Below are 25,472 nucleotides of genomic sequence, written 5' to 3' on the forward strand. Positions count from 1 at the left end.
CGCCGCTCTGATACCCAAAAGTTATTTCTGGCTGTAATAACACAAACTCTCTGGGCTTTAATGCGAGAAATAAAACACAAAAAACAAAATACTGCAAAGTTGCTAGAATTAGAGCTGCCATGTCTGTCGGCACCATCTAGCTGGTTGGAGAGCGAGGTGAGGCAACAATTACATGCACGTCACTTTTTCTCTGTGTGTGTGTGTGTGTGGCAATGTGCCTACAGTCCACTGTACTCTGAAGTTATGAGACAAATACAGTAAGAGACAGGTTTCTGTTTGTTGGTTTCAGAACCATTGAAGTTCTCATTATATAAGGTCTGCTGTATAGAGGATTATTGTATTGGTTTAAAGCAGGGCTAGGCAACTAGATTCAAACGTGGGCCAATTTTTGTCGGAGCGGCTGGTCCGGGGGCCGGAACGTAATTATAATAATTTGTGCACTGCACATTGACCACAACTAAGTCTAAAAAGGGATTGCATTTGAAAATAACAATAATTTCATACCTTATTTACATTGAGACACTATCACATATAACTTTTTTTATTTGTGGGAATACTTGGGAAGTGATTCAATGGTTTAAAGCTACAGAGGGGGTTATTGTATTGGTGTACAGAAACCGGGCAGTACATGTGTATGGGTTTTAGATCTTGTAGAGGGACAGAGGGAAGGCCTGCGTCGGGGTTGGCACGGACAGAACTTGGCAGCGGAACCTAGTGCTGCTGTCGTGTCGGAGGTTGGCACGCTCAGCCTGTCTGGCAGGAAGGAAACCTGTCTAGTGTACTGTGTGGCCGGGGTAGAGGGGTAGAACCACAAATATTCTGAGGCAGAACCTGCTCTCTCACACAGTCACCTCCAATACAGTACAACTATTACGTCCGGATGCAACCTCACCTCTGTAGCAATAAGTTCAGGACTGACTAGGATGTTGTTCCACAGTCACCTCTGTAGCAATAAGTTCAGGACTGACTAGGATGTTGTTCCACAGTCACCTCTGTAGCAATAAGTTCAGGACTGACTAGGATGTTGTTCCACAGTCACCTCTGTAGCAATAAGTTCAGGACTGACTAGGATGTTGTTCCACAGTCACCTCTGTAGCAATAAGTTCAGGACTGACTAGGATGTTGTTCCACAGTCACCTCTGAAAGGACAGAGGAATTGACAGATTACATTTTTGGGGGGGGCTTAACTTTTCACTCCGATTTTCTAATAGTTATCACTCACTGACTGTATAGGTGGTGCTAATAACCCCTCCCTCTCTTCCACTCCTCCCCTCGTCACCCCTCTCTCCTATCGTCATTCAGGAAGTATAATATTCGTGTGGAGGACATCATGATCAGGGATGTGACCTACATCACCCTCAACTGCTGCTACAGAGACCTGCATGATGTACTGCTGGCTGGACACCTCAAGACCCTGGCCCTGCTCGAGTCCAGTGGTGAGACAAGCACATACTCATACTTTACAGACGCAGACACACACACAAATTACACACACTACAGAACATTTTCCGTCAAATAAATACTCCCCCACACACACATTCAAGTTATATATTCTTATACAGTATGCCAAGTCTGTTGTAATTGTGTAGCGATGCCAAAGCAATTAGCTGGGGCAATTATTTTAAACAAACAAACACACCCCCTCATACACACCCCGTTGTGTACACACACACACACACACACACACACACACACACACACACACACAAACACGCTCAAACTCAGACGCCTGGCTGTTGTTAGTTACATAACTTACCATGCAGAAACATGTGTTAAGAGTCCCCTGCACATTAACTACTGTTCTAGAAGACCTCTCTTTCTCCTCTCCTCCATCACATCTCCCCCTCCTCTCTCATTCTAATCTCCTGGCCCCTCTCTCTCTATTTCTCTTCTCTTCCATCATCCCTCTTCTTTTTATTCTCATCTGTCTCTCCTCTGCCTTTCATCCCATCATATCTGTCCTCTCTTCATCACCCCATTCCCTTCTTACTTGCACTCTCATCTCATATTTCTCTCCATCCATCTCTCCCTTGCTGCCCCTCACTTTCCCTGCTCTCTTTCTCTCTCCCCCTCCTTTTTTCTACCTCATCATCACCCCTTCTCACTCCCCCTCCCTCCCTTCTCTCTCTCCCTCTCTCTCCCCCACCACTCAGAGTCGATGATCCTGCTGGGTTCTATTGAGCGTGCCCAGCTCCAGGCCCTCCTGTCCCTACAGCTGGGCCGGCCACGGAGACTGGAGTACCTGAGAGACCGGGCTACTGCTGAGAAAAAGCGCTTGTCGATGGTCTCCCATCCGGGCAGCGAGGACGGCTCCCAGAGGGTTAACCAGGAGGTCCGGTTCCAGGTAAGTACAGTCTTAACAACCCACACCGAGCTAAACGTTACACTCTATGAGGTCAGTCATGTCTGGAGTCCCCAGTACCACACCGAGCTAAACGTTACACTCTATGAGGTCAGTCATGTCTGGAGTCCCCAGTACCACACGAGCTAAACGTTACGCTCTATGAGGTCAGTCATGTCTGGAATCCCCAGTACCACACCAAGCTAACAGGAGACACTATGAGGTCAGTCATGTCTGGAGTCCCCAGTACCACACCGAGCTAAACGTTACACTCTATGAGGTCAGTCATGTCTGGAGTCCCCAGTATCACACCGAGCTAACAGTACACACTATGAGGTCAGTCATGTCTGGACTCCCCAGTACCACACCGAGCTAAACGTTACACTCTATGAGGTCAGTCATGTCTGGAATCCCCAGTACCACACCGAGCTAAACGTTACACTCTATGAGGTCAGTCATGTCTGGAGTCCCCAGTACCACACCAAGCTAACAGTACACACTATGAGGTCAGTCATGTCTGGAGTCCCCAGTACCACACCAAACTAACAGTAGACACTATGAGGTCAGTCATGTCTGGAGTCCCCAGTACCACACCAAGCTAACAGTAGACACTATGAGGTCAGTCATGTCTGGAGTCCCCAGTACCACACCAAGCTAACAGTAGACACTATGAGGTCAGTCATGTCTGGAGTCCCCAGTACCACACCAAGCTAACAGTACACACTATGAGGTCCGTCATGTCTGGAGTCCCCAGTACCACACCAAGCTAACAGTACACACTATGAGGTCCGTCATGTCTGGAATCCCCAGTACCACACCAAGCTAAACGTTACACTCTATGAGGTCAGTCATGTCTGGAATCCCCAGTACCACACCAAGCTAACAGTACACACTATGAGGTCCGTCATGTCTGGAATCCCCAGTACCACACCAAGCTAACAGTACACACTATGAGGTCCGTCATGTCTGGAGTCCCCAGTACCACATCAAGCTAACAGTAGACACTATGAGGTCCGTCATGTCTGGAATCCCCAGTACCACACCAAGCTAACAGTACACACTATGAGGTCAGTCATGTCTGGAATCCCCAGTACCACACCAAGCTAACAGGAGACACTATGAGGTCAGTCATGTCTGGAATCCCCAGTACCACACCAAGCTAACAGGAGACACTATGAGGTCCATCATGTCTGGAGTCCCCAGTACCACACCAAGCTAACAGTACACACTATGAGGTCAGTCATGTCTGGAGTCCCCAGTACCACACCAAGCTAACAGTACGCATAACGCTGTATAAGTTTGGATTTTTACCCAAAACGTCTTGAAGACTGGATCAGTGGAGGAGGATAGGATACCAGGTCAGCTTAGAGACACAGGAGAACCAGAACTATAGCAAATACAGTGGTAGCTGACTCCATCTGCTTCACTGGCTCCATTTGACAACCAGTATGAGAAAAAAATATATATATAAAATCGTTCTAGTCCCATGGTTGATATGTGAGAGAAACAGTTTTAACAAGCCTTTATTGTCCCATCAATAATAGACAGAGTGAGCGAGAGGGAGTGAAAGAAGGAGAGAGAGACTGACAGAGAGAAACAGAAGAAGAGGCTGGGCTCCCGAGTGTCTCAGTGGTCTAAGGCATTGCATGTTAGTGCAAGAGGCATGACTACAGTCCCTGGTTCAAATTCAGGCTTTATCACATCCTGCAGTGATTGGGAGTCTCATATGGCGGCGCACAATTGGCACAGCGTCATCCGGGTTTGGCTGGGGTAGGCTGTCATTGAAAATAAGAATTTGTTCTTAAATGACTGAAAAACAAACAGAGGGACTGACAGAGAAGGAGAGTTAGAGAGAAACAAATGCTATTTGGCCCGAAATAGAGAGTACCCAGTAGCAGAACACCTGACCACTGTGACTCAAACTTAAGGAAAGCTTTGACTATGTACAGACTCAGTGAGCATAGCCTTGCTATTGAGAAAGGCCGCTGTAGGCAGACCTGGCTCTCAAGAGAAGACAGGCTATGTGCCCACTGCCCACAAAATGAGGTGTAAACTGAGCTGCACTTCCTAACCTCCTGTCCAATGTATGACCATATTAGAGACACATATTTCCCTCAGATTACACAGATCCACAAAGAATTGTGGATTTTGATAAATTCCCATGTCTACTGGGTGAAATACCATGATGTGCCATCACAGCAGCAAGATTTGAGACCTAATGCCACAACACTGTATGTAGACATTTTATGACATTTGAAATGTCTTTATTCTTTTGGAACTTCTGTGTGTGTAATGTTTACTGTTCATTTTTATTGTTTATTTCACTTTTATTTATTATCTACTTCACTTGCTTTGGCAATGTTAAAATATGTTTCCCATGCCAATAAAGCCCTTGAATTGAATTGAACAGAGAGAGAGGGCCCGACGGAGAGAGAGACAGTGACAAAGGAGAGCGAGAGGGACTGACGGAAAGAGAGACCGAGAAGGAGATGTGTCTTAGGATGTGCAGTCAGTGCACACTTGTGTGTGTGCGCGCATGCAGTTGTGCTTGTGTGTGTGCGTGCATGGGGCTGTGCGTGTGTGCGTGTGTGTGTGTGTGTGTGTGTGTGTGTGTGTGTGTGTGTGTGTGTGTGTGTGTGTGTGTGTGTGTGTGTGTGTGTGTGTGTGTGTGTGTGTATGAGCACTGGCACACACAGCTGAAATTGTGGTTTTGTGGTTGCCAATGTCTAGCTTTATTTTGAGGGCTAGCACTGCTGTATTCAGAATACTGATCTGGTTCCTCCTCCCTGCACCACTCCTGCACCCCGCCCCAGGCTAGTGGAGTGATACTCAGCCATTCACAGCAGGCCGGTGGGGGGGAAGAGGAGGAGAGGAAGGGAAGGGGTGGCGGGGAAGAGGAGAAGAGGGGAAACAAGCGTTTATTTCAGCTTTTCCCCCCAGGACTTCCCTCCAGGACTCCTCCCCCCCCCCTCCCCTCCCCAGGAGGCCAGGGTTTGGATATTCATCACACTCATTTAGCTCTCTCAGCGCTCTCGCTCTCTGTTTCTCTCTCTGTTTCTCTCTCTGTTTCTCTCTCTGTTTCTCTCTTTGTTTCTCTGTCTGTTTCTCTTTGTTTCTCTCTCTGTTTCTCTCTCTGTTTCTCTCTCTCTGTCTAAAAACAACAACAAAAAATATAAAAGCATTGTAAGTTTTAATTTTCCAAAGTGTGTGAGAGAGATGGAAAAAGTATTGTTATCGATCAATAGTGACAAATGATAACTTAGATGGAAAGGTACTGAGGATGGTAGCTGACTCTATAGCCACTCCTATCTGTCATATCTTTAATCTGAGCCTAGAGGAAAGTCTTTGTCCTCAGGCCTGGAGGGAAGCCAAAGTAATTCCGCTACCCAAGAGTGGTAAAGCGGCCTTTACTGGTTCTAACAGCAGACCAATCAGCTTGCTGCCAGCTCTTGGCAAAGTGTTGGATTTTTCTTTTGACCAAATACAATGCTATTTTTCTGTAAACAAATTAATATTAGACTTTCAGCATGCTTATAGAGAAGAGCACTCAACATGTACTGCATTGACACAAATTACTGATGATTGGTTGAAAGAAAGTGATAAGAAGATTGTGGGATCTGTACTGTTAGATTTCAGTGCAGCCTTTGATATTATTGACCATAACCTGTTGTTGAGAAAACGTATGTGCTATGACTTTTCAACCTCTGTCATATCGTGGATTCAGAGCTATCTATCGAATAGAACTTAGAGGGTTTTCTTTAATGGAAGCTTCTCTAATGTCAAACATGTAAAGTGTGGTGTACCGCAGGGCAGTTCTAGACCCTCCACTCTTTTCTATTTGACCAATGACCTGCCACTGGCATTAAACAAAGCATGTGTGTCCATGTATGCTGATGATTCACCTCTGTATGCGTCAGCAACTGCAGCTAATGAAGTCACTGAAACCCTTAACAGAGTTGCAGTCAGTTTTGGAATGGGTGGCCAGTAATAAACTGGTCCTGAACATCTCTAAAACTAAGAGCATTGTATTTGGTACAAATCATTTCCTAAGTTCTAGCTGAATCTGGTAATGAATTGTGCGGCTGTTGAGCAAGTTGAGGAGACTAAATTACTTGGTGTTACCTTAGATTGTAAACTGTCATGGTCAAAACATTGATTCAATGGTTGTAAAGATGGGAAGAGGTCTGTCCGTGATAACGAGATGCTCTGCTTTTTTGACACCACACTCCACAAAGCAAATCCGACAGGCTCTAGTTTGATCTTATCTTGATTATTGTCCAGCCACATGGTCAAGTGCTGCTAAGAAACACTTAGTAAAGCTGCAGCTGGCCCAGAACAGAGCGGCATGCTGTGCTCTTCATTGTAATCAGAATACTATGCATGCCAGTCTCTCCTGGCTAAGAGTTTAGGAAAGACTGACTGTATCACCTCTTATTTTTAGGAAAAAGATGAAGGTGTTGAAAATTCCTAATTGTTTGCATAGTCAACTGTCATACACATTTACCACAGCAGTCATGCCACCAGGGGTCTTTTCACAGTCCCCCTGTCCAGAACAAATTCAAGGAAACATACAGTATTATACAGAGCCATGATTACATGGAACTCTCTTCCATCTCATATAGTGCAAGTGAACAGCAAACCTGGTTTCAAAAAACGAATAAAGCAACACACCTCATGGCACAACGTCTCTCCCCCATGTGACCTACTTGTTGTGTGTATGTACTGGACTACATGTTTTTAAATGTATGTCAATTGTAAAGTCTTTTGTCTGTAATGTATTTTTCGTGATGTGTCAGACCCCAGTAAGACTAGCTGTTGCTTTTGGCGCCGGCTAATGGGGATCGTAATAAAATAAAAAAGTATCTAATATATCTCTATCCTCATCTCCACTTTCTCCTACATATTTTCAGCTCTGGTGTTTCCTCCGATCTATTGACTTTTCTCCTCACTTTTTCATTCTGTCTCCTTCTTTAGCTCTCTCCATATTCTTACAATCTCATCTCATTCTCTCCCTCTCTTGCTTTCTCTATTCCTACCTCCATCAGGCTGTGTGTGTGTGGGGGGGGGTTGTAATAGAGGTGGTGAGACAGGATAGAGAGCAACCCATTGGATTGATGAGTCAGGAGGAGAGTGAAAGACAATCAAATACAAATTAGATATAAAGAGGGGTGGGGAAAGGCATGGGTGGAGAGAGGAGGAGGAGGAGGAAGAGAGGGGGTGTTAGGGGGGGTGGGGTGGGGGGATGAAGCACGTGTTGATCTCCAGAACTGCATGTGAGAGTGTTGGCTAGGGAGTTTGCCTATAAGTATACCTTGTTATTGGATCATTCTTACTTAGAACAGAGTGAAAAGAAACTCGCACTCTGGGACCATTTCCCCCAAACTAAACTACAGTGATGTGTGTGGAATGTGTAAAAGGGATGTAGGTACAACATGTACTGTACTATTGATTAAATGTATTCAGAGTGTAACGTGCGTGTGTGTGTGTGTGTGTGTGTGTGTGTGTGTGTGTGTGTGTGTGTGTGTGTGTGTGTAGATCTCGACAGAGGAGTCTACCTTCAGTCCCACCCCTACCCCCTCTATGAAGCCACTGAAGCCAGCCCTGAAGAGACCCTCTGTGGTGGACCGCCCCACTGGGATACCCATACCCACAAGTAAGCACACACACACACACACGCACACACACACACACACACACACAAACCCTTAACCCCCTAGAGTTGATTGATGCATCGGTGCGTCAATCTAAGTAACATAATAACATAGTAGCATAGTAACATCGTAAGTAAGATATCTTTTTTTTTGCATTGGATGAATCTCAATCCACCTCGTCCGCCGATATCGCACTTCCGCATCTACGGTGAAAGGTGGCAAAGCTAGAGCGGTGAAATTCGGTCTTCTCATGAAAACATCTGTAGCGTCTGAACAGTTTGACCTACAAACTATTATGACCACTCTATGGAAAGGGGAGACTCTCACGAACATGAGGGTGGTACTCGTCTCAATTCGTTACAGTCCATGTGCCAGCTTCTGTTTGTAGCATCCGAACTGTTTGGGCTACAAACAAATGTGGAGAGGGGAGATTCTCACGAACATGATGGTGTTCTCCGTTTAGCTCTACGACCCCCATAAGTGTCAAGGGACACGTCTGAAGGTAACTGATACCGGTTGTTAAAAAAAATCAGTAAAATTTCGGTTGTAAAAAAAAAAGTATAAAGTTTGGACACACCTACTCATTCAAGGGTTTTTCTTTATTTGTACTATTTTCTACATTGTAGAATAATAGTGAAGACATCAAAACTATGAAATAACACATCAAAATATATTTTCTTTTTGAGATTCTTCAAAGTTGCCACCCTTTGCCTTGATGACATCTTTGCAAGCCATTTGTGTGTTTCTCTGAGCTATAGTAGTAAAGGCCAAATTCAGTATTTGATCATATATTTTTATTTTTTCCTAAAGGGGTCCTAAAATTCAAAATCACATTGCTAGCTAAATGATCCATTGTATGACCACCCCCACCCCCTCCGTCCCCCCGTACCCCCCAATGACCTTTAAAAATTATTAAACAACTAAGTACTTTTTGATTTACTTTGAGCTGCTTCAATGGTCTCTCTCTTCTCTCTCTCTCTCTCTCTCTCTCTCTCTCTCTCTCTCTCTCTCTCTCTCTCTCTCTCTCTCTCTCTCAGGTCCACAGGACCACTCTAGCAGCACCTTAAAGAATCTCTTCTGTGTCAACCCTGAGACAGAAGGCCTGGAGGTGAGACACCTGTTTTAAAACACTCACACACACACACACTCCCCTTACCTCCTACAAACTCTTCCTATTCTCCTCCAAGCTCAGAATCTCCCAACTCTCTCCTACACATAACCCATTCCTGCCCTGTCCTACTCTCCACTCTCTCTGAGTAACACCTCCACACCGCCACTTGGGTTGGGAGACTCAAGTGTCTGTTTCTGAGAGTGGTGGGGTGAGCGTTTGCCCAGCATTGCGGAGGCGTTGTGTTAATGTTGTTCTTGTCTTTGGCCGCTGGAAGAACAAGAATGTCAACATCAACATAGAGGGCACTGCGACTCCTGAGTTTAGGAGGCCACACAAGCGTGTCCGGATATCCGTCGTGGTAAGAACGCCGGGAATGCCTGCGGAAACTGCCCAGCAACTGGACAGCCATCCAATCAACCAATCGCCATCTACTGCAGTGCTAATCCATGCCGATGGACTGTGATCTGTGCCATCGAGCCAAATGTGTTGAACGTCCTCCTCCCTGTCTGTGAACCATTACTGACCTCTGACCCCTAGTCCTCTTCTTCTGATTGGCTGTTAGAATGCAAACTGAATACAAACATTGTCAGAATGCAAACTGATTGGTCAAGAGGTCAGTAGGGGTCATGGAGAACTCGACCGCCCCTATAGCTATGACACCCTGAACCCCAAAAGACTACAAACTGGGTTTGTGGTCCAAACGTGGTCTTTCCTCAGTAAGGGTGGTGTGGTTAAGTTGTGGTTAACTTAAGGGATGTGGCGGTTCAACCAAAGCATGCTGCTACGCTGTCCATCATCAGCCATGTCATTAGAGGTGTCCAATCAGTGACCTTCTACTGGTTTGTGGGTGAGGCCTGTAGCGCTACAGTCCACCCCTCCACAGAACCAAACCCCTCCCACTTGTTCATCTGCTGTAGTTGTTCATACCATTTGTCATGAGGACACAAGTTATACTAGGGATAGAGGGAGGGGGGAGAGGTTTGGATTGGGATGGGAGCAGGGTGGGGTGGGGTGTGGTGGGGTGGGGGGGAGGTGGTATTTCATGACATGCTTGTGGCCCTGTGTTGCTTAGTTGGTAGAACATGGTGCTTCCACTGCCAGGGTACTGGGTTCGATTCCCGGGACCACCCATACATAAAATGTATGCACGCATGACTAAGTCGATTTGGATAAAAGCGTCTGCTAAATGGCATATATTATTAACAGAAATCAGAGATGTATCCTGTTGGTAAGACAAGCAGTTCTAGTCCTTCTGTTCAATGACCAAGCAGTTACAAATACAACCACCAAGGAAACCATAAACCAAAATACACTGTCCAATTACCAAAGCTGCTACGCTTTAACAGAGATGCATGTCCATCAATGAAACAACTGCCCAATTCTGAATTAAGAATGATGATTGCAACATTTAAAACATGATAAAATGTTGCATGTACCCCTCTGACAAAATATAAAATGCTAATTATTGTTTTATTCATAAATAGTCAAGAGAACAGCAAACTGGAAATGTAATAGTGAAAGGTTTTAATGTCATTAAACATTGATAGCCTAAACCTAATGGTACAATATTGATGCCCTGAATATTTTGGTGATGTAGAGACATTAGTAATTATAAAGCTTTGATGAGCTAATTAGGCACAACTACCCTCTAGGTGTGTATGTATGTGTGTGTTTATGCTAGGGTGTTTGTTAGTGTTGATTATAGATATTAGTATTCAGAGGGAGTGTGTGGTTACTCAGAATCCATTTGGCCACACAGGCCCTAAACATAAATATGAACAAACAAATGTATTCAAATATTTACCCAAGACTTCCGACGACACTACAGTACACCCCCGCATCTTAAAGAAATGAAGTTATTACTTCTCTTTCTCCCCCTGAGCTGTAGTTCACAGCCCCCTTCTCTCTCCAAATTACTCTCATTTCCCCTCTTTTTATCTACCTCTCTGCGTCACTATTTCTCTCTTTCTTATCCTTCCCTTTTCATCCTTTCCCTACCTGATCCTCCTTTTTTCCCACCTCCTCCTCCTTCCCCCTCCGGTCTACCTTCCTTCCTGCCTTCCCTCTCTGTATCCAGTGTGAAATATTGATGCAGGGTAAATTACTTGAGTATTCCATCCCAGAGAAATGATCCTGGCCTTTCAGAGCTCAGTGTTTTCTCATTCTTTCTCTCTTTCCTCTTAACGAGAGTAGACCAGACAACACGTCACTGAGCGGTTTCATGCCTTATTAATGGACGTTGTGTTTGTCCAGATTTATTCTCCGCCTTTAGAATCACACTGGGAATGGCATTGTCAGCGAGTGTGTGTGTATGTTTGTTATATTCTGTGCTGGCCCTGAATTGAAGCTTGTTGAGTAGTTTGATGTCTGGATTGCAGTGGACCAACACTGGGGTCAAGACACTAAGAGAAGGAGCAGAGCACTTCGATTAGATTAAGAGAGTCACACACAGATGCAGAAATATAAATCAATAGATAGATCAAGATGAAGGAAGAGAGATGTCACCTGTTAAATTCACTTCAATCAGTGTAGATGAAGTGGAGGAGACAATTGAGATTTTTAAGTCTTGAGACAATTGAGACATAGATTGTGTATGTGTGAAGTCAAAAGATTTAAGTGCCTTTGAACGGGGTATGGTAGTCGGTGCCAGAGGCACCGGTTTGAATGTGTCAAGAACTGCAACGCTGCTGGGTTTTCACGCTCAACAGTTTCCTGTGTGTATCAAGAATGGTCCACCACCCAAAGGACATCCAGTGAACTTGACACAATTGTGGGAAGCATTGGAGTCCACATGGACCAGCAACATGGGCCAGCATCCCCTGCTCTGTCTCTCTCCCAAAAACACTCACTTCCACCACATGCAGGTGGTAGCTGTTCTATATCAAACAACTACATCTCTGTATTATACTGATTCTTCTACACACACACACACACACACACACACACACACACACACACACACACACACACCTCTTTCATCTGTGCAGTGTCCTGATTTTGGAGAGGTGTACAGGTTTGACAGCAGCACTTTTATTTGAATGTACCATATGTATCTACTTAGAAAGTAATGGTAGTAACCAATGTGTTCAATTCTGCTAAATGTGTACCAGAAAAGTACCCATTGACCTCATGGGAGTAAGTAGCAGGTAAAAACTGGTGGAAACAGGACTGTAAAATGCAGTGCTAGCAGACTGTCAGTCCATGTTGGTGTCAGTGGTGATGGTGTGGTCAACTCCAGACACATCTGGCTTCTGGTTCTGGTTCTATAATTCTACAGTAGGGAGGTCACCTTGACCAGCCGGGCCCCACAGCAACTGTTGCCAGGGTTACAGGTAGGTCAGCCACTGCAGGCGGGTGGATAAATGAGCTCAGGGCTCCCATCACCCCCTAGGGCCTGAGGCTGGGAGAGGGATCAGGTGTGGAGGTAGACGGAGAGAAATTAATAAACACACACACACACACACCCTTTTACACTAAAGTCACACATAAGCCCTATTCTCACGGGACTAGAATTACTATAGAACAGGGGTGTCAAACTCATTCCACGGAGGGCAGAGTGTCTGTTTTTTCCTTTCGTTTAAATCATCAATCGAGTACAAGGGTGAGGCAAAAACTCACAAACACTCGCCCCCCCGTGGAATGAGTTTGAAACATGTGCTGTAGAACATCGGTTATGTAATTACTACCCCAGCATGTCCATTTTTCCACTAGAAATTTTAAGACGGGATAGGTATGGCCAAACTGCCCCTGTAATAATTTTTTTCCTCATTCAAAATTGACCGTTTTGACCGAAGCCTGGAGGCTCTTTTAGGCGTGAAGATACTTCCAATGTCCAGGGATAGCCTAATATTGGCCTGATGCCTTCAGTTATGATGTCCAGGGATAGCCTAATATTGTCCTGATGGCCTTCAGTTATGATGTCCAGGGATAGCCTAATATTGGCCTGATGCCTTCAGTTATGATGTCCAGGGATAGCCTAATATTGTCCTGATGGCCTTCAGTTATGATGTACAGGGATAGCCTAATATTGGCCTGATGCCTTCAGTTATGATGTCCAGGGATAGCCTAATATTGTCCTGATGGCCTTCAGTTATGATGTCTAGGGATAGCCTAATATTGTCCTGATGGCCTTCAGTTATGATGTCCAGGGATAGCCTAATATTGGCCTGATGCCTTCAGTTATGATGTCCAGGGATAGCCTAATATTGTCCTGATGGCCTTCAGTTATGATGTCCAGGGATAGCCTCATATTGGAATGATGGCCTTCAGTTATGATGTCCAGGGATATCCTAATATTGGCCTGATGGCTGTAACGGTTTTCTTCTATCTCCTCCTCTGATGAAGAGGTAGAACAAGGATCGGACCAAAATGCAGCGTGTCGATTGCGATTCATGTTTAATGAAAAAAAACACACTAAACACAAACACTACAAAAACAATAAACGTAACGAAAACCTAAACAGCCTATCTGGTGAAAAACACATAGACAGGAACAATCACCCACAAACACACAGTGAAACCCAGGCTACCTAAATATGGTTCCCAATCAGAGACAATGACGAACACCTGCCTCTGACTGAGAACCATATCAGGCTGAACATAGAAATAGACAAACAAGACATGAAACATAGAATGCCCACTCAGATCACACCCTGACCAATCAAAACATAGAAAATACAAAGTAAACTATGGTCAGGGCGTGACAGTACCCCCCCCCCAAGGTGCGGACTCCGGCCGCAAAACCTGAACCTATAGGGGAGGGTCTGGGTGGGCATCTGTCCGCGGTGGCGGCTCTGGCGCTGGACGTGGACCCCACTCCATGACAGTTTTAATCCCCCTCCTAAACGTCCCTAAATAGGTTACCCACCACAATGATAACATGGGACAGAGGGACAGCTCGGGACAGAGGTAACTCGGGACAGATGGGTAGCTCAGCACTGAGAGGAAGCTCAGCACTGAGAAGAAGCTCAGCACTGAGAGGAAGCCCAGGCAGGTAGTAGAAACTACCAGAACCTGGCTGGCTGGCGGTTTCAGCAGATCCTGGTCGACTAGCAGATCTGGGAGAATCTGGTCGACTGGCGGATCTGGGAGAATCTGGTCGACTGGCGGATCTGGGAGAATCTGGTCGACTGGCGGATCTGGGAGAATCTGGTCGACTGGCGGATCTGGGAGAATCTGGTCGACTGGCGGATCTGGGAGAATCTGGTCGACTGGCGGATCTGGGAGAATCTGGTCGACTGGCGGATCTGGGAGAATCTGGTCGACTGGCGGATCTGGGAGAATCTGGTCGACTGGCGGATCTGGGAGAATCTGGTCGACTGGCGGATCTGGGAGAATCTGGTCGACTGGCGGATCTGGGAGAATCTGGTCGACTGGCGGATCTGGGAGAGTCTGGTCGACTGGCAGATCTGGAAGAGTCTGGTCGACTGGCAGATCTGGAAGAGTCTGGACGACTGGCAGATCTGGAAGAGTCTGGTCGACTGGCAGATCTGGAAGAGTCTGGTCGACTGGCAGATCTGGAAGAGTCTGGTCGACTGGCAGATCTGGAAGAGTCTGGACGACTGGCAGATCTGGAAGAGTCTGGACGACTGGCAGATCTGGAAGAGTCTGGACGACTGGCAGATCTGGAAGAGTCTGGACGACTAGCAGATCTGGAAGAGTCTGGACGACTAGCAGCTCTGGCTGCTCCATGCTGACTGGCTGCTCCATGATGACTGGTAGCTCTGGCTGCTCCATGCTGACTGGCTGCTCCATGCTGACTGGCAGCTCTGGCTGCTCCATGCTGACTGGCTGCTCCATGCTGACTGGCAGCTCTGGCTGCTCCATGCTGACTGGCTGCTCTGGCTGCTCCATGCTGACTGGCTGCTCCATGCTGACTGGCTGCTCCATGCTGACTGGCGGCCCTGGCTGCTCCATGCTGACTGGCGGCCCTGGCTGCTCCATGCTGACTGGCGGCCCTGGCTGCTCCATGCTGACTGGCAGCTCTGGCGGCTCCTTGCAGACTGGCAGCTCTGGCGGCTCCTTGCAGACTGGCAGCTCTGGCGGCTCCTTGCAGACTGGCAGCTTTGGCGGCATCCTGCAGACAGGCAGCTCTGGCGGCTCCTTGCAGACTGGCAGCTCCATGCAGACTGGCAGCTCTATGCAGACTGGCAGCTCCATGCAGACTGGCAGCTCCTTGCAGACTGGCAGCTCCTTGCTAACTGGCAGCTCTAAGCTAACTGGCAGCTCTATGCTAACTGGCAGCTCTATGCTAACTGGCAGCTCTATGCTAACTGGCAGCTCTATGCTAACTGGCAGCTCTATGCTAACTGGCAGTTCTGAACAGGCGGGAGACTCCGGCAGCGCTGTAGAGAAGGAAGGCTCTAACAGCGCTAAACAGGCGGGAGACTCCGACAGCGCTGGAGAGGAGGAGGGCTCCGACAGCGCTGGACAGGCGAGGCGCACTGTAGGCCTGATGCGTGGTGCTGGCACTGGTGGTACTGGGCCAAGGACACGCACAGGAAGCCTGGTGCGGGGAGCTGCTACCGGAGGGCTGGGGTGTGGAGGTGGTACTGGAAAAACCGGACCGTGCAGGCGCACTGGAGCTCTTGAGCACCGAGCCTGCCCAACCTTACCTGGTTGAATGCTCACGGTCGCCCTGCCAGTGCGGCGAGGTGGAATAGCCCGCACTGGGCTATGCAGGCGAACCGGAGACACCGAGCGCAAGGCTGGTGCCATGTAAGCCGGCCCAAGGAGACGCACTGGGGACCAGCTGCGTAGAGCCGGCTTCATGGCATTAGGCTCGACGCTCAATCTAGCCCGGCAGACACGCGGAGCTGGAATATACCGCACCGGGCTATGCACCCGCACTGGAGACACCGTGCGCACCACTGCATAACACGGTGCCTGTCCGGTCTCTCTAGCCCCCCGGTAAGCACAGGGAGTCTGCTCAGGTCTCCTACCTGGCATAGCCATACTCCCTGTTAGCCCCCCCCCAAGAAATTTTTGGGGCTGCCTCTCAGGCTTCCATCCGCTACGTCGTGCTGCCTCCTCGTATCTGCGCCTCTCAGCTTTCGCCGCCTCCAGTTCTTCTTTGGGGCGGCGATATTCTCCTGGCTGAGCCCAGGGTCCTCTCCCGTCGAGGATTTCCTCCCATGTCCAGAAATCCTTATTGCGCTTCTCCTCGCGCTGCTCCTGCCTGTTGACACGCTGCTTGGTCCGTTGGTGGTGGGTGATTCTGTAACGGTTTTCTTCTATCTCCTCCTCTGATGAAGAGGTAGAACAAGGATCGGACCAAAATGCAGCGTGTCGATTGCGATTCATGTTTAATGAAAAAAAACACACTAAACACAAACACTACAAAAACAATAAACGTAACGAAAACCTAAACAGCCTATCTGGTGAAAAACACATAGACAGGAACAATCACCCACAAACACACAGTGAAACCCAGGCTACCTAAATATGGTTCCCAATCAGAGACAATGACGAACACCTGCCTCTGACTGAGAACCATATCAGGCTGAACATAGAAATAGACAAACAAGACATGAAACATAGAATGCCCACTCAGATCACACCCTGACCAATCAAAACATAGAAAATACAAAGTAAACTATGGTCAGGGCGTGACAATGGCCTTCAGTTATGATGTCCAGGCATAGCCTAATATTGGCCTGATGCCTTCAGTTATGATGTCCAGTGATAGCCTAATATTGGCCTGATGCCTTCAGTTATGATGTCCAGGGATAGCCTAATATTGGCCTGATGGCCTTCAGTTATGATGTCCAGGGATAGCCTAATATTGGAATGATGGCCTTCAGTTATGATGTCCAGGGATAGCCTAATATTGGCCTGATGGCCTTCAGTTATGATGTCCAGGGATAGCATAATATTGGCCTGATGGCCTTCAGTTATGATGTCCAGGGATAGCCTCATATTGGAATGATGGCCTTCAGTTATGATGTCCAGGGATAGCCTCATATTGGAATGATGGCCTTCAGTTATGATGTCCAGGGATAGCCTAATATTGTCCTTCAGTTCGGAGAAAGTCAAACTAATAATGCATATCAATAAGAACCATGAACTGTAACCTACGCAGACATTTAATTAACTGACATATTTGGCAAATCGTCGGCACAATATTGTCCACGTCATCTTTTAAAAGAGAAGTATGGCTCTAGGAAAGTTGATATGTGACAAAACGGGTCATTCATCTGTATGCTACTTGCATAGCACTTAATATGTTCCCATGTTCTAACCCAAACTGGGTGCAGCACCTGTTAAACTCTGTAATATCCCTCAAAACACAGGGATGACGAATCGCACGGGACTGGACCTGGGAGTTTCCCGGAAAACAGTAGGTTTTTGGGATAATATTTGTATTTATTTAACTAGGCAAGTCAGTTAAGAACACATTTTTATTTACCATGACAGCCTACCCCAATTGTACATTACCCTATGGTACTCCCAATCACAGCCAGATGTGATGCAGCCTGGATTTGAACCAGGCTGTATGGAGATGCAGTGGCTTAGACCACTGCGCCACCTAGGAGCTTAATAATCTTCCTGCCTAACAAAAATTACTGACGTGGCAGAAAATTACGGACAGGACAAAAATTATGGATGTGGTGATTTTGTTAATTATATAACCTGAGCTCCCCCAGAAAAAGTTTCCTGTCCAAATTGGGCTCTACACACACCTTTTGACATTGACCCACACACACACTAAAGTACCACTCAGCACTGTAGAACTCTCAGGTTTTCAGGCCCGCCCGGCACATATCCAAACTGTGGCCATCATCACTCCATAGTCAAATCCTTCAGTGCCAATCATCTGATCTGTACTTTGAGACCTTGTGAAAAGCACTGTTTATGAATGAGACCTTGTGAAAAGCACTGTTTATGAATGAGACCTTGTGAAAAGCACTGTTTATGAATGAGACCTTGTGAAAAGCACTGTTTATGAATGCAAACCATTATTATCCTCATCTGTTTCAAGTACATTTTCAACCCCCACCATGGTCATCTGTGTAGTTATTAATTTAGTCTCTCTTGTCACATCTCTCCATCTGCCTTTTCGTTTTGTAACTGTGTTCAGTTTGACCGCGATGTGGTCACGACACGGACAAGTGTTTTCTTTGTGGTATGAGTGTACTGTGTGTCATTGGGTTTGTATTTTAAGTTATTTACTGTCATTTAGACGTTGTACTTGTCTGTAGTGTTTGTGTGCGGCCGTGCATACAAGTCTTTTTGGTGTGTGTTTGCAGTGTAAGTGTGTTGATCTGTTTCCTGTCCCTCTCCTCTCAGGATGACTTCGATGTGGATGATGACATGACCATCAGAGAGGTGAGACCCTACAACACACTTTCTCTCCCTCTTTCTCCCTTTTCTCTCAGGATGTATCAGTGCTGTCTATGTCTATGCTACGGTGTATTGATTGGTTATCAGGGGAATAATAAGTCACTGTGTATGAAGAGCTTCATCAAAGCTGGAAACTCTATGGGCATCTATTATCTCTGCACCAGAGACCACAGCCAGGCACTGTGTAGCCAAATAAAACAGGCAACAACCTAGCCTTAACCCTCTAAGGTCGATGGCCGCGCCCCAGTGGATATCTAATTAACATAATACAAAAATCCCCATAAAAAATTGTCAGTTTAAGCTAGAGAGATTTTTTTTGCATTGGATGTGTGTCAATCCACTGCATTTGCCTATCTCGCACTTCCGCATCAGCGGTGAAAGGTGACAGAGCTAGAGCGGTGTTTGTCAGACCATGAGACATCTGAAAATTGGTCTTCTCACATAATTGTCTGTAGCGTCCGAACGATATGACCCCTCTATGGAAAGAGGAGACTCTTCGACCCCACAAGCGCCTTGGGACTCGTCGGTAGTCGGTACAGCCGATCTGCCAACTTCTGTCTGTAGTGTCCAAACATTTTGGGCTACACACTAATACCCCTCTGTGGAAAGGTGAGACTTTCACGAACATGTACATGTTGTTTTGCTCTTGGACGCCCACAGGGCTCACACGACTTGTGTGAAGGTCCCCCAGTACCAGTTGAAAAACCTTATGGAAGTATATATGGAGACTCTTTAGTGCCAAAAATAAGGGGTTAAATACATATTAATAATAAATTGTTTCCTGATCTTTCTTATATATATATATATATAGGACTGACACTTCAGAACAATTTATTGGGGAGGGACTCTGTGTGTGTATACGGCGAATATATATGGTGCCCCGAAGCTCTGTCTAAAACACAAATATGTCTATATATATATATATATATAGCACTGCCAGAGCCCTGCAAAGTGACCTCCAAATGTGCATGTGTCTGCTCAAACGGTCAGAAACAGACTCCATGAGGGTGGTACGAGGGCCCGACGTCCACAGGTGGGGGTTGTGCTTACAGCCCACCCTTTGCATTGATGACAGCTTTGCACATTCTTGGCATTATCTCAACCAGCTTCATGAGGTAGTCACTTGGAATGCATTTCAATTAACAGGTGTGCCTTCTTAAAAGTTAATTTGTGGAATTTCTTTCCTTCTTAATGCATTTCAGCCAATCAATTGTGTTGTGACAAGGTAAAGGGGTATACAGAAGATAGCCCTATTTGGTAAAGACCAAGTCCATATTATGGCAAGAACAGCTCAAATAAGCAAAGAGAAATGACATTCCATCATTAATTTAAGACAGTTTCATCATAGCGCTTGATGGTTTTTGCGACTGCAATTGAAGAAACTTGAAGAAACTTTCAAAGTTCTTGAAATTTGAACGTTTCTTCAAGTGCAGTCGCAAAAACCATCAAGCGCTATGATGAAACTGTCTCTCATGAGGACGGCCACAGGAATGGAAGACCCAGAGTTACCTCTGCTGCAGAGGATACGTTCATTAAAGCTACCAGACTCAACATCAACTATTCACAGGAGACTGTGTTTATCAGGCCTTCATGGTCGAATATCTGCAAAGAAACCACTACTAAAGGACACCAATTAGAAGAAGAGACTTGCTTGGGCCAAGAAATACAAGCAATGGACATTAGACCGGTGGAAATTTGTCCTTTGGTCTAGAGTCCAAATTGGAGATTTTTGGTTCCAATCGCTGTGACTTTCTGAGACGCGGTGTGGGTGAACGGATGATCTCCAAATGTGTATTTCCCACCGTAAACCATGGAGGAGGAGATTTTATGGTGTGGGGGTTCTTTGCTGGTGGCACTGTCTGTGATTTGTTTAGAATTCAAAGAACGATTAACCAGAAAGGCTACCACAGCATTCTGCAGCAATACACCATCCCATCTGGTTTGGGCTTATTTTTTAGCAGGACAGTGACCCAACACACCTCCAGCCTGTGTAAGGGCTATTTTACCAAGAAGAAGAGTGATGGAGTGCTGCATCAGATGACCTGGCCTCCACAATTCGCCGACCTCAACCAAATTGAGATGGTTTGGGATGAGTCAGACCACAGAGTGAAGGAAAAGCAGCCAACAAGTGCTCAGCATATGTGGGAACTCCTTCAAGACTGTTGGAAAAGCATTCCGCATGAAGCAGGTTGAGAGAATGCCAAGAGTGTGCAAAGCTGTCATCAAGGAAAAGGGTGGCTATTAGAAGATGTTCCATTTAAAAAATTGTCCGTTTCCAGCTACAATAGTCATTTACAACACTAACAATGTCTACACTGTATTTCTGATCAATTTGATGTTATTTTAATGGACAAAAATGTGCTTTTCTTTAAAAAACAAGAACATTTCTAAGTGACCCCAAACTTTTGAACAGTAGTGTATTTTGATTTGTTTAACACTTTTTTGCTTGCTACAAAGATCCGTATGTGTTATTTCATTGTTTTGATGCCTTCACTATTATTCTACAATGTAGAAAATAGTACAAATAAAGAAAAAAAACTTTTGACCGGTAGTGTGTGTATACAGTGCCTTGCGAAAGTATTCGGCCCCCTTGAACTTTGCGACCTTTTGACACATTTCAGGCTTCAAACATAAAGATATAAAACTGTATTTTTTTGTGAAGAATCAACAACAAGTGGGACACAATCATGAAGTGGAACGACATTTATTGGATATTTCAAACTTTTTTAACAAATCAAAAACTGAAAAATTGGGCGTGCAAAATTATTCAGCCCCTTTACTTTCAGTGCAGCAAACTCTCTCCAGAAGTTCAATGAGGATCTCTGAATGATCCAATGTTGACCTAAATGACTAATGATGATAAATACAATCCACCTGTGTGTAATCAAGTCTCCGTATAAATGCACCTGCACTGTGATAGTCTCAGAGGTCCGTTAAAAGCGCAGAGAGCATCATGAAGAACAAGGAACACACCAGGCAGGTCCGAGATACTGTTGTGAAGAAGTTTAAAGCCGGATTTGGATACAAAAATATTTCTCAAGCTTTAAACATCCCAAGGAGCACTGTGCAAGCGATAATATTGAAATGGAAGGAGTATCAGACCACTGCAAATCTACCAAGACCTGGCCGCCCCTCTAAACTTTCAGCTCATACAAGGAGAAGACTGATCAGAGATGCAGCCAAGAGGCCCCTGATCACTCTGGATGAACTGCAGAGATCTACAGCTGAGGTGGGAGACTCTGTCCATAGGACAACAATCAGTCGTATATTGCACAAATCTGGCCTTTATGGAAGAGTGGCAAGAAGAAAGCCATTTCTTAAAGATATCCATAAAAAGTGTCGTTTAAAGTTTGCCACAAGCCACCTGGGAGACACACCAAACATGTGGAAGAAGGTGCTCTGGTCAGATGAAACCAAAATTGAACTTTTTGGCAACAATGCAAAACGTTATGTTTGGCGTAAAAGCAACACAGCTCATCACCCTGAACACACCATCCCCACTGCCACATGGTGGTGGCAGAATCATGGTTTGGGCCTGCTTTTCTTCAGCAGGGACAGGGAAGATGGTTAAAATTGATGGGAAGATGGATGGAGCCAAATACAGGACCATTCTGGAAGAAAACCTGATGGAGTCCTCAAAAGACCTGAGACTGGGACGGAGATTTGTCTTCCAACAAGACAATGATCCAAAACATAAAGCAAAATCTACAATGGAATGGTTCAAAAATAAACATATCCAGGTGTTAGAATGGCCAAGTCAAAGTCCATCCCTGAATCCAATCGAGAATCTGTGGAAAGAACTGAAAACTGCTGTTCACAAATGCTCTCCATCCAACCTCACTGAGCTCGAGCTGTTTTGCAAGGAGGAATGGGAAAAAGTTTCAGTCTCTCGATGTGCAAAACTGATAGAGACATACCCCAAGCGACTTACAGCTGTAATCGCAGCAAAAGGTGGCGCTACAAAGTATTAACTTAAGGGGGCTGAATAATTTTGCACGCCCAATTTTTCAGTTTTTGATTTGTTAAAAAAGTTTGAAATATCCAATAAATGTCGTTCCACTTCATGATTGTGTCCCACTTGTTGTTGATTCTTCACAAAAAAATACAGTTTTATATATTTATGTTTGAAGCCTGAAATGTGGCAAAAGGTTCAAGGGGGCCGAATACTTTCGCAAGGCACTGTATATATACATATTGTCTAATGAATGGGGTAGGATAGGGATTTAGATTAGTGTTGGGGTTTGCAAAGTGATTTGGTTGCTATTAGGATCTATTGGATTTTAGATTAAAGCTAAAATGCTTGGTGGTACGTCAATTGAGATAGTCTGAAATGTTTCCACTGATAAGGGCTTTAACTGTTTTATTCTCACTTTTCTTCTGAACATTATTCAATAATCTATAATCGTATTAATCTCATGTGCTACCCTTTCAACTGATACCATGCTTATGTTGCATATCACTCATATTTGCTAAGCTATTAGCATTTACATTTGATGAAGCCCATATTGTTAACAATCACTGGAGTTTAAGGCATTAAAAATGAAATATTAATGAATGCCTTACTGAATTAATTGCCATATCTGTTATTTTATCACCATGGATGTAAAGACCATTTAAGTATTCTATGTGTCTAATAGGGTTTGAGTACTTCCATAATGTTTCTCTCCACTCTCCTCTTCATTGGGTCTGCAGATTGCAGAGTGGGAGGAGAACCAGCTTGACGAGCAGGTGAACTTTGACAACTGCAAGATCGACCCTGCCCCCTTCCAACTGGTGGAGCGCACCTCACTACATAAGGTCTGTCTGTCTGTCTGTCTGTTAATTATGCTGCTCAGTATAACCCCCTTTTGACTGTGTCCTCTATATATGTCCTCCATTCATAATGGTTTATTATGGTTTATTTGGTTTCATGCATGTTAACATTAGAAGCCTACTCCCTAAGTTTGTTTTACTCACTGCTTTAGCACACTCTGCCAACCCGGATGTCTTAGTCGTGTCTGAATCCTGGCTTTGGAAAACCACCAAAAACCTTGAAATCTCCATCGCTAACTATAGCATTTTCCGTCAAGATAGAACTGCCATAGTGTTGCAATCTACTGCAAATAAAGCCTGCAGAGTTCTGTATTACTATCCAAGTCTGTACCCAAAAATTCAAGCTTCTACTTCTAAAAATTCACCTTTCCAGAAACAAGTCTCTCACTGTTGCCGCTTGCTATAGACCTCCCTCTGCCCCCAGCTGTGCCCTTGATACCATATGTGGATTGATTGCCCCTGTCGTGACGTTGTATTAGTTAATGTGACCACTGTTGTTCATCGAATGATTAAAAGTTTCTAATTGCGTGATTAACTGAATCAAGCAAATATAAACTCATTAACCTGGGGCACCATGGGAAAACTAGTTTTTATTGAGTTTCTATTTCCCAAATGAACTCAAAGAATATCAGAATATCGATTTTACAACAGCCGCTAATTAACCATCTGCACGGACCCGGGTCTCACCAATGAGTTCGTACCACACCAATCTTAGTTGAATATTTATTTACTAGAAAGCTAAAATTATGATAAAAGATACACATAGACAAAACACATTATAGGCTATTGATTAGAACTTAGTATAACGGGCCAACACACTATGGTGCGTGTTACCCAAAATGGGGATTTCAAAGAGAGAGAGGAAAAATAAAGTACACGAGAGAAATATACATTTGGGTGAACTAGCCTTGCCCCGAACTGCCGCTCTTATTGGTCAGAATATAATGATGTAATTACGTGGGGAAGATCTCAGAGGATTCTCTGTGTGGACCGTTCAGGCTGCTCGATGACACACTTCTCCGGCGCACCTTTCTGGTCATCCTCACAATGTCAGTGTCCTTTTGGCTTAGGAGTCTGTTCCCTCACCCTTGCTCTGGAAGGGGTCTTCTGAGGACAGACAGCTCTGTAGCTCAGAGCTCACAGCATAGGAATGAAACTATTTAGATACCACGATTCGCTGGGATTGGATGCTAGGGGGTTCGACTTGAATTCACCCGCTTAGACACAGCTACTCATCCGTAGCTTGGGTAGAAAATGATTTCTTTGTCTTCAAACTTGTGTTGCGTTCTGTGTTGTTTGACTTTTTAGACCTTGGCTGTAGCTTGGGTCACGTAGTATCCTCTGTAAATTCTTTACTCACAGGTTTTATACCCTCGTGTCAGAAGTGGGCGTAACCGCCTTTAGGGCAATTCTCTGGGCGTACCTAGTTAAGAGGCATGGTCTAGATTTTACTCAAATCCAATTTTAGACAACTAACTTCACATTTCATCTTTACCAAAACATTCTCTTTGATTTGGACATTTTCCATACAAGGTACAATGTATAAACATCAAACAAACACTAGGTAAACTGTTGACGTTACAATGTTTTCGTAATAACGTCATCTATTAACCTTTAATAACAAAACAAAAATGACATACATTTTCATGTTCCATCTATCGTCATGACCACCATTGTGGCTGACGGAAACCATTGTTCCTGGAATGACATTGACCTCATCCCGTCAGTAGATGATGCCTGGCTATACTTTAAAAGTGCCTTCCTCACCATCTTAAATAAGCATGCCCCATTCAAAAAATGTAGAACTAGGAATAGATATAGTCCTTGGTTCACTCCAGACCTGTCTGCCCTTGACCAGCACAAAAAACATCCTGTGGCGTTCTGCATTAGCATCGAATAGCCCGTGATATGCAACTTTTCAGGGAAGTTAGGAACAAATATACACAGGCAGTTAGGAAAGCTAAGACTAGCTTTTTCAAACAGAAATGTGCACATTAAGCATCTCCAATTCAAAATTAAATCTATAACTGGCTTCCTATATCGCAACAAAGCATCCTTCACTCATGCTGCCAAACATACCCTCGTAAAACTGACCATCCTACCGATCCTCGACTTCGGTGATGTCATCTATAAAATAGCCTCCAACACTCTACTCAACAAACTGGATGCAGTCTATCACAGTGCCATCCGTTTTGTCACCAAAGCCCCATACACTA

At 45.1% G+C, this 25,472-nt stretch overlaps 1 protein-coding gene across 4 annotated transcripts in view; it reads left to right on the top strand.

Moving 5' to 3' along the window:
• LOC139385686 (chloride channel protein 2-like) overlaps positions 1–25,472 on the top strand; it is a 186,469-nt gene that overhangs the window by 153,071 nt on the left and 7,926 nt on the right. For 2 of the 4 annotated variants that reach the window (XM_071130956.1, XM_071130955.1), the window contains 7 exons: positions 1,303–1,436; positions 2,154–2,344; positions 7,877–7,994; positions 9,030–9,100; positions 9,378–9,461; positions 18,391–18,429; positions 23,137–23,241. In XM_071130956.1, coding sequence (XP_070987057.1) covers positions 1,303–1,436; positions 2,154–2,344; positions 7,877–7,994; positions 9,030–9,100; positions 9,378–9,461; positions 18,391–18,429; positions 23,137–23,241 — 742 coding nt within the window. The remainder of the gene's footprint in view (positions 1–1,302; positions 1,437–2,153; positions 2,345–7,876; positions 7,995–9,029; positions 9,101–9,377; positions 9,462–18,390; positions 18,430–23,136; positions 23,242–25,472) is intronic. The other 2 variants (XM_071130957.1, XM_071130958.1) reach the window with 1 other exon arrangement.

The sequence above is a fragment of the Oncorhynchus clarkii genome, chromosome 27 (genome assembly GCF_045791955.1).
Source record: "Oncorhynchus clarkii lewisi isolate Uvic-CL-2024 chromosome 27, UVic_Ocla_1.0, whole genome shotgun sequence".
Taxonomy (NCBI): Eukaryota; Metazoa; Chordata; class Actinopteri; order Salmoniformes; family Salmonidae; genus Oncorhynchus; species Oncorhynchus clarkii.